The sequence below is a fragment of the Megascapheus bottae genome, chromosome 9, assembly GCF_031878675.1.
Source record: "Megascapheus bottae isolate mThoBot1 chromosome 9, mThoBot2.hap1, whole genome shotgun sequence".
Classification (NCBI taxonomy): Eukaryota; Metazoa; Chordata; class Mammalia; order Rodentia; family Geomyidae; genus Megascapheus; species Megascapheus bottae.
The window spans coordinates 65558316-65571484 of NC_143517.1; the positions used below are offsets into that span (position 1 = coordinate 65558316).

Here is a 13169-nt window from a genome sequence, read left to right on the forward strand (position 1 = left end):
CAGTGGTCTGAGTCACAGCATGGCCCATACCCAGCGGGGCTTCTGGCTGGATACTACGGTTCACACCTGGACCTGGACCTGGCTGGCTCCAGGCACCTATGGGTCACTCTAGGGAGTGGGGAGTGTGTGGGGCGGGGGCACTCACCACTTCCCCAGGCACACCGGGGTCGCCCTTCTCTCCTTTGGGGCCTTGCTCCCCCTGTGGGTAAAAAGCGTGGAGAACAGGTCATCTGACCTGCAAGCATACCTCCCACTCCTTCCTGTGCACATGCCTCCCCCTCAGCCTTAGCACAGGAGCCTGGGGGGCTCTCCCTCCCCAAGGGCTCAGGCCTCTTCTCTCCCACTGCGCCAGACCCAGATGGATTCTGACTCTGCCTTCCTGCTAAGGTCAGCACCCTCTTCCTTGGGGAAGGGGGATCCCACAACAGCCAAGCCCTCTGGCTTGGGGACCTCCACAGTCCGGGCTCTTCTCTATGGCACTTGATCAGGTTTCCACGCTACACTTATTGGTGTGTTGTGGCCTGGGTTCTCTCCAGCTCAGCACCTTTGGTGGTGCATTATCAAGGGAAAATGACAGACAATTCTGAGAGGAAGAACGGGCTTTTACAGATCTCTTCTTGAGGGAGATGTGACTGTGCTGTGCCAGCAAGACTCAGAGACAAACTGGGGGTTGAATCCTAGGCTTGGGATGGTCAGAATGGAGAGCCCAACTTCTACAGATGAAGGAACAGGTTGCAAAGATAGTGTGCCTTGGGTGTGCTCAGACTGAAATCCTGGGGATGAGTGAGACCCACCTCCCAGGATCCGTACAGGGACCCGAGACCCTCAACCCGCAGCCCACAGAGGACAGGGAGGAGGTGGGCCAGCAGGACCCTAGGAAGGCAGCTATGTGTTTTCCAAAGCTCCAGGGCCACCTTGCAGGGGAGGGGCAAGGCCAGGTAGCCATAGAGAAATAGTCCCAGCCACAGAGATGTACACACTGGCTTAGACCTTGACTCTGGTTCACTGGCAACATGGCGTCTTACACAGGCCAAGGCTGAGCCACACAGAAGGCATGGCAGAGGGGCTCTTGGGAGGGGCAGGAGCAGCCTGAGTGTGCTCATGAGGAAGGTCTGCATGAGGATGCACAGTGGCTTCCTCCATGAGCAGGGCGGGTATGGCCTGACCCCGCCCCCCTCCAGGCTGCCATGGAAACATTGGGTTTGCCTTCTGCAAGCAGAGAAATGGGATGATCATTTGCTTCGAATGCGGATGGGAGCCTTGCCCAGGCAGGAGGTCTATAAACAGGAGCTTTGGCAAGGAAGAGGGCAGGGGAGGACCGTGAAGGAGACCTGAAGCAGATTCTAATGACCCAGCGGTAGACTTTGTCTTGCCAGAGAAACATCACAGAAGGGCACCACCTGGAGGTGGTTTCACACTGCTCGGCCAGCGCTGGGACAAACACAGGAGACTGCCCCAGTGTCTCCTGCCTGCCCTCCACTCCACGCTCCACTCTGCCTGCCAGTTAACACCAGCACGGCCTGGGGTCTCATGGTCTCGACACCCCACAGTCCACCCCTCAGAACAGTCCTGTGAACTACGCGAGACCACATCTGCCAAGTGTCAGGGTGCCTGGAATGGAGGAGATTCCCACAGGCACAGCTCATTCTGGCTCCGGGAACTGACCAGGCACAGGAAGAGACACGGCTAATTCCACCCGCCAGAGACAATGACACCTTGACTCCAGCAGACTTCTTTCCCCCAGCAACCTCACACAGTGAGGACTTGGCAGAGGTGCTGAGACCTTCAGGTCACCAGCAAGGACTCAGAGGACTGTGCAGGCAACACAAGGAGGAGCCTGAAAGCCCCCTTCCCTGCCAGAATCAGGGAGATTGCAAAGAGCAGGAAGGCAGGATGGGACCTCCTGAGTTCCAAGGAGAAAATGTGCAACCCACAGGCAAGTTACCAAAGACATTCCTGCCTCAGGGCCTTGAACACAGCATGGCCTCTACTACAGGTAAGAATGTGGCGCGCTGCCTGCTCCTATTGTACCTGTCACTCAGTGTTCATGCCAGTCCCTCCTGAAGATGCAGGAAACAGGCATCTCAAAAGATTTCCTTGCACCTCTGAGCCGTTCTCTTAACCCAGCTTCCAATTCTTTCAAATCTCCACTGGAATCCCCAAGCCTGTGACGTGCCTGTCCCTCCTTTCCCCAGCTCTAAATACTTTGTGTCCAAGCTGACATCTCTGAACACCATGCAAGAGTCCTCTCTGCTCTCCACTGGGCGTCATTGGCATTATGCCACCTCCCTGTCCTGCCCATCATCCCCCAGACCCTCCTCCATGAGCCTCCTCAACTCTGGAGAGGAAGGGAAGGAGCTGATTTTCCCTCCATCTCATCTTCCATCTTCTGTTCTTTCCACTGCAGAGCAAGTCATACCATCCCTCTAAATCCCCACCCCCCTCCCCTGTCCTGCAGAAATGGAAAGACGCACATCTGAGAAGAGCAGGGAGAAGTCAAACACAACATCACCATCCAGAGCCATCAATATAAACATGGGTTGCCATGACAACAAACGGGTTTTTTTTTTTTTTCCCCAGAGACTTGTCTTGTAATTGCCAGCCATGAAAACTTCTTTTCCTTTAGCTGCAATTGCCTCACCTTGATTGGAAGAGCGGCCTCCTGGCTGTCTCAAACCTGCACATCTTGCAGACCAATGTCATTACTGAGATTTAAAGTGGAGGGCAAGGTTGTGCCCTCACCCCCTTGTGTGCTTCCCCAATGCACCATTCTAGAAACTCATTTTATGGAGCAGTTCTTTTCAGGAGAGGCTGATGGGTAGATTAGTTTTCATCTAAGGGGCCTCAGGGGGAACCTGAGAGAGGCAAAAGGGCCAGTCGGGGGGTCTGGAGGCAATGGACAGATAGCAGAGTGAGCTGGCCCTCCTGTTTGCATGTGGGGGTCAAGACCCAAAACAGAGAGACAGATGGAACTGGCCACTCCAGCCAGGACAATATGGCTGACAGTCCCCACAATGGCCCTGAAAGACCCACCTCCACCACTTCTTCCCTCACTTGTACTGCTCAGAAATCCTTCCTTCTCCTTCTGTGGGAATTTCAGTCTCTGACTCAGTCTCCCCCTACCTGCTCTACTCACTTGTAGCAGAGACAAGGTCTTTACCAGCTTTAAATTGCTGAGAAAGTGCAGGGATAGAGCTGGAGCTTAGATCTGCTCATGGCAGCCTCTCAGTGCAGTGGGTGGGAGCCCACCTGCAGAAGAGGCCCAAACAAAATGGGCAGAGGCAGGTGTCCTGCCTAGACGCTGTGAGGGCTTAAAGAAAAACAGAAGAGCCAGTCACGGGAACCTCTGAAGGGGACAATGTTCACTTTTCTCTGCAGCCGTGGTTACAGGAACAAGCTCAAGTTGCCCTGTCTTCCCCCCCACCAAGCAGTCTGCCTCACTTCTGGGCCCCCCTTTAAATTCTGCCAGCTGGTTTCGCCTGTGGGCAGTTAGGAAACATGCCTTCCCCCGAATGCTCAGTGCCCTGCAATCCCCTCAACTTCGCCCAAAGATGTAGCCTTTTCCCCTGACGTCTTGCCAACCTCCTGGAATGTCCTGGGGGACACAAGGAGTCATTTCCTAGAGGAACTTCTCCCCGCCGTTAGCAGGACAAGTCTGGAAGCCCACATGCCTGGCTGGCCAGCATGAAAGACCAAGGAGTGACCCCAAGTTAGTCCAAGCTCCCAGCCCACCCTGGGCATTGCTGGCCAGGCTCGGGGCACAGTGTCACTGCTACTTACCGGCATTCTTGGGTGTGGCGTGAACAGGGATGTCTGAAAGGGAAACCACAGAAATTAGAAAGCTGGGAACTTGAGCCTGACATGCCATTTTGAAAACTTTCTTTCCTTTTCTTTTTTTGTTCAGGTCTGAAACTGGAACTATAGCTGAGTACTTGGTGCTTTCACTCAATGACTAGCACTCTAACAACTGACCCATGCCCCCAACCCTTAAAATTCTGCCATCTGTGAGAGATTTGCCAAGTGAAACAAGATAGCCCCACAGTACCCTGAATCAGAATTCTTTCTGTAGAGCTCTGAGGAAGTACTAAGGCACCACAGTCCAGTCTGGGAGCCCTGGGGTCTGTGGGCTGAACCCTGGGCAGCCTTGGAGACCTTCTGCCAGCTTCTAGGGCCCCATCAGTCCAGGGGAAATGGAGGAACCATTCTCCCTGAGGAGTATCCCAAGGCCCGAGTGGAGTTTGACACCCCTTGTACCTGCATGGGGCTGTGCATGCTCTCCCCCTTGGCTTACAGCTTGCCTTTCCGGGTTCTTTAACATGGTTAAATCCCTCCAAAGATGCTCTTTCTCCTCCACAGCTCCAGTACCAATCAGGTCACTTAAGTTTGTTCTCATCAACTTTGACAGCCCTTACTGTAAGCTGTGACACAGGCTGACCTCGGCCCTTAAATTGTGGCACCTGGAGGCCAGGGGAGCACTCTGAGATGGACAGTGAGTCCAGAGGACAGCTTCCTCTACCTTCGTCTCTCCACCCAGCGCATTTTAGATCCACCTCATGTCTCCACATGACTGAATATAGAGATGTTCACACGACCTGCCACAGCAAGTGCCTGACTGGCAGCTGGCCCCAAGCACCAAGCCCTAACCCTGCACAACGTGGAAGGTGGTGATCTGCCCCTGCTCGGCTATGAGTGGGAAAACTGGGGACAGAGACACATTTGTCAACACAGAAATCACCACCTTACTCAGAACTGCAATCCAACCAGTTCTGGCTCTAAATTCCCAGTCCTGGTCTTCCAACGTTTTCATGAGTGTCTAATTCTCATTCCATTCGGGTGTGTGTGAGGGACGGAGACCCAGCTATGGAATAATGAGCTAAATTTGATGGAACCACAGAGTGAGCTGCTTTGCCACACTGGAAATGGGCATCCTGACTACCCCAGCTGTGTTCCCCCCCCCCCACCATCTGCACCACAGCCACAGCCAGAAACCCTGCAATCCCTGAGATACCAGCCCAGCCAGAAATGGTGCATGAAGACATAGACAACTTCCTTAGGATCAATTGCCTGAGACTGGGGAAAAAACAGTAATTATTTTTAAAAAAAGAAAATCAAAATATAGCCACATCACAGGAATCTTGGAATTAGAGAAATAATACTATCAGATCACTCTAAGCTTTCTTTTCACTATATACCAGGAACTCTGCTAAGCACTTCATATTATTCCAGTTAACAGATACAAAGACTTTGTCTTTGGGGAATCAGATGAGGCATCTAAGACCACAGTACTGGAGAATGGCACTTCTGAGAGCCCCAAAGCCCTCCACCTCAAGTGATATTCAACAGCCATCAGTACCTGCCCCATGGACAATAAGAGCAGAAGATGAGTCCTAGACAAATGACTTCTCTCTGGACCTCGGATTCCCCATATGCAACAGGCAGAAATGTATTGCCAAGAGCCAAGCACGTGTTCTCAGAAAGAACCACCATCCTTGTGTGAACAAGGCAAACCAAAGGGTTGTTGTTAAGTGGAGTATGGGTGAGAGAGAGCTGGCAATAGTTAGAGGAGAAAGAATTAGGAGGAGAACCACTCACCATTCCAGGCAACCCAGGAGGGCCTGCAGGCCCTGCTTCACCCTAGGGGAGGAAATAGAAAACAAATGACCATCCATTCTTCTGCTGTTTAATAACCAGAACACCCTCCCTGCTCCAACCAAGATATATAGAAATGATAGATAGATAGATAGATAGATAGATAGATAGATAGATAGATAGATAGATAATACATAGATAGGTGATACATAGAGATGAATGAAGAGAGATTATATAGATTGATAAATGACACATCTACTCTAAACTATAAAATACTTCAGACACAAGTATCTACACACTGGCACAGCTATAGATGTGAGTCATTTGCACAACCCACTCACTGGCCCTATGCTGGTGGTTTGCCATATCTGCCTGTTGCTGGCCCTGGGCTGTTTTACTGTGATGTAGCCAGCACATGTTACAATGAGAAAAAGCTGGATGACCTCGCTGAAGTCCAGATCCCTTACAGACTCCCTGAGTCCATGCCCACTCTCCTGACAGAGGCTGGCTGTGCTATTCCAGCCCTAGGGCTGCAAGATTCTCTCTGCAAAACACCCAGGTCTGGGAGTCCAGTCATCTGGGCTTGAAAACCGACTCTCACATGTTACCAATGGTTTGCACTTGCTGTAACTCACTTCTTTACAGACTCATAATGATACCTCCAGTGCATAGCATCATATGTGGACGAGCAAAACCACTGAGAGCATGATATTGCACCTGCCAAAGAGGTCAGGAACTGTTGTGACAAGGAGAACCACAAGCATGGCCACCTAGCTTGTCATGTGACAAGTACCATGAAGCAGTGTCTACCCTAGTAGCACTCTCCACTGTGCACTCTATGGGACCCAAGAGCAGGCAAAGAGAGAAGGATAGAGAGGGGGCTACAAGGTCCAGTCAGAAAGAGACAGTGTTGCTTTCACATCCCAGTCTGCAGTAGTTTTTGCAGAAGGGAAATAAGCCATGTGTCACTGCCAATCTCCAGTGGCACAGCAAGGTGGCTCAGACTCTTTGGAAGCTTGTGTGTGGCCTGCCAAGGCAATCCCACTCCCCGCTCCCCTTCCACCTTCCCATTCTGGAAATGGGCCCCTCTCACAGAAATGGCATCTCTGAAAAGCCCATGAAGCAGCAGGCCTGGATGGCTCACCCACACCAGCCCGGCTGGTGCCACGATAGTCAAGCGACATACACACTGACTGGGTCTCATGACAGCCTGCACAAGGGAGTTGGCTAGCTCTTCTGTGCCTCAGCTTTGTTATTGCTGAAGTAGGGACCTTGGTGAAAACGGGGAGTCCTCCCTTGTCCTGGGGAGCCACGAGGTCCCATGTGGACAGCATTCAGGGGAGTTCTTTACACAGTGAGTCCACCCAAGCCACTCTCGGACAGTGGGCCACTTACCGCAATGAGGGCCTCAGACGGAGGCCTCTCTGCAGAACCACTGTCAGGTTATTGACCTCGGCATTCTGCTACGCTCTGATAAGATGATGGAAGCATGGGTGATAGCCCAAGGCTGCCTTTCTGACTCTAAGAACAGGGCTCTTTCCACTCAGCAGGCGCTGCGGGAGGGTGTGTGTGTGTGTGCTCGCCAAGCTGCTCTGGCAGGAACTCTGCGTGGTGGGAGCTGAACACAGAGCAGCAGGAAGGAGGACAGGATGCACTAGATGACCGGGATGAGAAGAAGTGCAATCTTACCTTGTCACCTCGGTCACCTTTCAGTCCAGGAATTCCCAGTTCACCTTTTTCTCCCTATTATGACAGATAACAATCATAAGACATTCCAACCCAAACTCTAGTTGCTGCCGCCTCATGATGAAGGCATTGTGATCTTGAGCAAAGTGTACTTTCTTTCCCTCTCCCTCTCCCCTTTCTCCATGGCTCTTGCCTTACCAGAGAAATGGCCAGAGCAAAGCCTAACCCCAGGGCAGCCCTGCTAGCGAGGTGTGAGTTCTGCACATGGCAGGCCCTGCCTCCAAGCCCCCTTCCTACCATTCCATCTGACGACCCTTCTGCTCTTCCCCAAAGTAGCTCCTACCTCTGCTCCCTTTGCCTCCACTCACCAACTCTGTCACTCCCGTTCTTCTTCCATCAATCCTGGGGGACAATTCTATTCTCCCACCAAAATGATCGCCTCCTCACAAAGAACTAAGACCCAGCAGCTGCTGCTTCCCATGACCCTGAGCAACAGAAGCCAGCTTACCTGGTCTCCTTTCTGTCCCCGCACACCTGGGAAGCCCGGAGCCCCGGGGAGACCTGCTTCTCCCTGTGAGGACAAAGTGGCAGCTCTGCTCACGAGGCACCCTGTGGGAGGCCTCCCCGATGGACAGGCTCTGGCCGGCCTGTCCACAGACGTCCAGGCTTGTGGCAGGCAGAGCAGTGTGGACAGGGGAGGACACCAGATCACCCACCAGCCAGAGCATGCTCCACGGAGCTCTTTCTCATTCACCCTCAAACACGGCCTCTCACCTCTTTGAGTGTCTAACTCTTCCTCCTTTCAGGCTCAACCATCATATTGCCTTCTCATCATCTTTCCTGACCTCCCCCAAGTCTGAAAATCCTCTCCTAACATGCCCAGCCACATGGACGCCGTTCCATGCCCCCCAGAGGCCAGTTTATTCCGATGGAGACCCTCACGCCAGCACTGATAGATACACAGAACATGCTGACCACTGCCCAGAAAATAAATTACACAGAGAACTCCCAACAGACTCAAGTCCAGGCATTTGCAGGATTTAAAAAATACCGTATAACTGCATGAATGTGTGAATGAATGAAATGATGGAGACGCATGACACACCTTCTCTCCAGCTCTGCCTGCCAGGCCCTGCTCTCCAACTTCTCCCTGGAGATAGAAGAACAGACATTATTGCCTTGCAGGCATACCTCCTGTCATCGCTGCCTGTCCCCTGTGGGTCTCTCCATCCCCAGCCCCTGCCAGGCACAACCTCTCATTCTCAACTATAAGGCATGGGTTTAAGGCCACATGAGCTAAGCAGTGCAGTGTGTATCCCTAGAAAGAGGGGCTCCATGTGTTTTCATATTGTCTGTCAAAGCAGAAATCATTCCTGGAAGAAATCATATAGGCTAAGCTGTTCATGTTGCACCTTAAGATACCTAAGATTCCAAATAACACAGTGCCCAAATCCCACTCGGTTAAGTGACACATCAGGAAAACTTCAATTCCGTCCTGGAGCCCAAGAGGAAGGAGAAAGGAAGCTGTGGAGAAAGAACTCAGTGAGGGGCCAGTCTTCTCCAATTGCTGCTCAGCTTCTTATCGTAGGCACAAAATCTGCCCTGAGGTTAGGAGCAGTAGAAGAGTGGTTTGGTTGAGTTTGTTTGGTGCTGGTCCTGAGGCTTGAACTCAGGGCCTAGGTGCTATCCCTGAGCTTTTTCACTCAAGGCTAGCTCTCTACCACTGGATCCACAGTTCCACTTTTAACAGTTAATTGGAGATTAGAGTCTCACAGACTTTCCCGCCTGGACTGGCTTTGAACTGCACACACACACACACACACACACACACACACACACACACACACGCCAAGAGACACTATGCCAAGACTCATCAGGGTTCAACTGTGCAGAAAACTCTTGACTCTTGACTGCTCAGGCTACATCTAGATCTTCCACACACCCCACATTGGGAAATCACTCCAATCACCCCTAAATAACTTCAGTGAGATGCAGCAGCAAACTTCTTTGCTTGAATCTTTCCACTAGCAGTGATTATTAGCAACAGAAAACACAGAGCCTAGGAACAAAGGAATCACCGGGACCTCTTTCTTCACCCCATCTCCATCTGCAGAATCACACCCAGGAAATTCAGGGGGAGGGGACACTGTTGGACAGAGGACAGAAATGACATGGCATGAACCCGGAGGAGTGGCCAGTTCCCAAATGCAAGCACATGTGATTATTAGAGAGGGCTGGCTCAAGAAATTCTGTAAGGTCAAGAATGAAAAGGGCAAAATTTACACAAATGCTTTCAAGCTGTCCTGAGAAATAACAAGATGCCAGCCAGTCACTCAAACAGTAGAAGGCAGACCAGTGATTTCAAGACCATGTGATTCCATGGCGGGCAATCACCTCAGGACAAGCATGGGAAAGGGGGAGAAAAGATGCATTATAGCAAACTCCTATGGTCAACAATTCCAGGATCCCTGTGAAGAATCTGCCAATGTGAAGGACCGACGGCAGGGGTTACATGGTGACAGTGGGAAAACCAAGTGGGTTGTCGGGACATCAGTGGAAGGTCAGGGAGGTCAGGGAACAGGCAGCTTGTCACAGGCGCTCGGGAACAGTGTGCAGAGCGTGGATCAACCTTGGCATCCCTGTGACATGCGTGTAATTCAGGCCGTGCTCTTCTGTCACACTGTAATCAGAGCTGCTAGGGAAGAGCCACTTATGCCAGGCAGGAACTCTAAGGCTCAGGGTCCTTCTACCAGCAGGGGAGACACAGGCTGTGCCTCCCCTTGGCACCTCTCATCACGTAGAGTCACGCCACTCCTGGGGCTGACATGTGTACCCCTTCCATCCAGAAAAACCTTCGGTGGTAACCCAGATGTGCCTGTGAGGCTGGGAGCAGAAGGTGTGGGGAGTCAGGAGCCTGCAACTATCAGAAAGGCCCCAAATGGAACCTCCATTCCTCCAGGGAGTCTGAGCGCAGAGTGACAACTCAGCATAGTGGGGGCTGTGCCCTGTCCACATCACCTGCGGGCAGCACCTCTCAGAGGCCCTGGCCAGGGTTGTCTCTGCATTTCTGTGTGGTCCAGCCAGTGGGAATCATTTGAGGCAGAGTCAAACTCAGCCAGACAGAGAGACAAGGAGAGAAAGAGGAGGAAGGAGGAAAGGGCACCTGAAGAAAGGAATAAATGTTTCAGTTACCCTGCCTCTCTTCCTTCCATCTGTGAGGGCCAGGCTCTGTCTCTCAAACTCACAGTTTTGTTCCGGGACCTCCCATACAGTTGTGGGGATCCCTGGATCCAGGACTTACTCCCTCCTTCTACCTTGGAGATGGCGTTTGCACTACTCTTGTCCACCTCATATGCAGCCCTGTCCCCACCTGCTTTTAGACCAGCCTCTTTCCAATCACCTATACTTCCTGCCAGGTCCCAGCTGAGACCTACTGTGTGCCTGATGAGGTGAGACTCACTCATAGCCCCCAACACCCCATCGAGGGTAGCAAGCGAGGGAGCACAGACATACCCGGGGTCCAGGCCTCCCTGGCAGGCCACCTTCGCCTGTTTCTCCCGGCTCTCCCTGTAAAGAATGAAAAGTCAAGTTGACAGGAGGGATGGAGATGGCCCTGTGTGGAGCCACTACACCCGGTGCTGGTTAAGATGGGAAAGGAAGAGGAGTTCTCCCACGTGTGATAGCCGGTAAGGAGGACTCACCACGGCCTACATCCCACATCCCACATGGCACAACACGAAATTGGGTAGAAATGGCCTCACTTTCCTTTACTGAAAGACCTAGAGTCGGGAGGTGTTGCTTCAAAGTTTTTCAAAATATAAAGTAGTCCGTTTAGTCACTATCTCAGCTGCAAGTTGAGGAGAATGGTTATGTCCGGGATGAGTTACATCCACATATATTCTGTACTTGGTCATGTAAAAGTCAAGTCTAAATCTGTTTATCAGAAAGGACAACAGATCGCCTCATAAACCAGGCATTGATGTTTTTTTACAGTGGCCTGCCAAGGACAGTTCAGCTGCCTACCCCACTTGAACCCATGCATGCATTTAAAAACTGTTGATAACATGTTCGTTCATCTGAAGTACATCTACTAAGCTTGCTTCTGTCCTTGTTGGTATTTGGTCTCAAACTCGGAACACCCCCATCATCCTGCTATAATGAGTATCTACATGACTTGTAGACTCAGCCACTTCAGCCACATCTGATCCACGACCAGCCAGTCCACTGCTGTTACAACCCAGCCGCTGAGGATCTTTTCATTCCGGTGCCTCTGCCTCCTGATTTTGTGTCTACCAACCTTGGATCCTGGCAGGCCTGGTGGTCCACTTGGCCCATCTCTTCCAGGTGACCCCTGAGTAAAACAAAGGGTAAAAAATTAAAGCCAAAAAGAATATTTGTGGAGATCTTGGAGTGAGTTATTTAAGGCTGGGTGACTGCAGCGGAGACTGGAAAGCACAGCTGCCCCCCATTTATCAGCTGTGTCCTTTCCCCAGAGCAACTGACCTCTGCTGGGCCAGGTTCTCCTTATACATGCCACCATGTTTCAGGTGGCCCAGGACCCCGGTGACTGCGCAGGCCTGGGAGTGGAGGGGAGGGTGGTCTGAAAATCCTCTGCCCACGGTTCCATTACTGCCCTTGGCTGTCTAAGCTCCAGGTGGCGACACTGTCCACACGCCTGCGAGGTTTCCTCCTACCCTACTTTTCATCTTGTCCTGGGCAGAGCTGAATGCAATCTCTGGGCGTATCTGCGGCCTTGGGTTTCTGAGGACATCACAGAGCTTGTCTGTGTTCTAGTTTCGGCCACAGAGCTAGTCACAGAAACCCTCGGGGTGTCCTGGCTGAGTCTGGAAGTTCCTTCTGTGACTGGAGACACACACTGCCTGGGAACTGACACCCAATCCTTCCTTTCTCAGAATATCTCATAAGCTAGGACAGCTATGAGCGCTGTCAGTACTGTGCCGACATCAGCGCTTCCACTATGACCTTCGTGATTCCTCTGCTATAGAACCCAGCACCATCTGGTCGAGGCGAGGCATCTTCCTATATTCCCAGCTGTGGTGGGGGTAACTAGAGGGAGAGCCACCCCTCCCAGCACAGAGGGGTCAGAGCCTCTGGAAGAACAGGAGGGGCTTGCTCAGGGCTCCACGCCCCTCACGTCAATGGAGATGGAATCCCCCTGCCATCGCTTGTTTTGTTCCCTGTGGGTTCCACTGCTGTTACCCTCTGAGCATGTGACCTTGAGGTCATGTGACGCCCTGGCCAGGGTGTGGGGGGATGGGGGCTCTGCGATCACCAGCCCTGGGAAAGCCCAGCTGCAGGGGCCCAGCCAGCCCACATGAGGGGCCGAGCGGACAGGAGGGGGCACTCACCGTCTGCCCAGGAGGCCCAGGCTTGCCCGCGAAGCCGATTTCTCCAGGTAAGCCCTGAAGAGGAACCACGGGGAACTGTAAGATGATGGGGAGAGCAGAGTCCTGTCCATCCCCAACCCACGCCTCTGATGGACCAGGGGCTGGCCTGCGACCCCCAGTGCTGGCTCCTGGGAGGTGCACAATGCCCCCATCACACACTTAGCATGTCCACAGTACAGCTACAGGGCAGAGGGAGCCCTGCCAGCAGGGGTCTAGACGAGTCCTGGCCTTCTGCCATGGCTGGGTCTCACCCTCTCAGTACCTGCTGTAGGAGCGTTTCTCAGCTGTGCCCCAAACAACAGGAGGGAAAAATATGAACCCTCAGCCTCTGCTGGCTCTGTGTTTTAAACATCATGACTAGACGCCCCAGCTGACCCATCTCCTCCACCAGGTGTCTAACTAAAGGGTGACCTTGGGTCTCATGATATTTAAAACACAGAGCCAGCAGAGGCTGGAGGGCTGCAGAGAGCTGGGGGGTGGTATTTG

At 52.4% G+C, this 13169-nt stretch overlaps 1 protein-coding gene across 3 annotated transcripts in view; it reads right to left on the reverse strand.

Moving 5' to 3' along the window:
* Col22a1 (collagen type XXII alpha 1 chain) overlaps positions 1 to 13169 on the reverse strand; it is a 159317-nt gene that overhangs the window by 73109 nt on the left and 73039 nt on the right. For all 3 annotated transcript variants that reach the window (XM_090339454.1, XM_090339455.1, XM_090339453.1), the window contains 9 exons: positions 12645 to 12698; positions 11573 to 11626; positions 10789 to 10842; positions 8381 to 8425; positions 7784 to 7846; positions 7279 to 7332; positions 5593 to 5634; positions 3781 to 3813; positions 146 to 199 (listed from right to left, as the gene is read on the reverse strand). In XM_090339454.1, coding sequence (XP_090195580.1) covers positions 146 to 199; positions 3781 to 3813; positions 5593 to 5634; positions 7279 to 7332; positions 7784 to 7846; positions 8381 to 8425; positions 10789 to 10842; positions 11573 to 11626; positions 12645 to 12698 — 453 coding nt within the window. The remainder of the gene's footprint in view (positions 1 to 145; positions 200 to 3780; positions 3814 to 5592; positions 5635 to 7278; positions 7333 to 7783; positions 7847 to 8380; positions 8426 to 10788; positions 10843 to 11572; positions 11627 to 12644; positions 12699 to 13169) is intronic.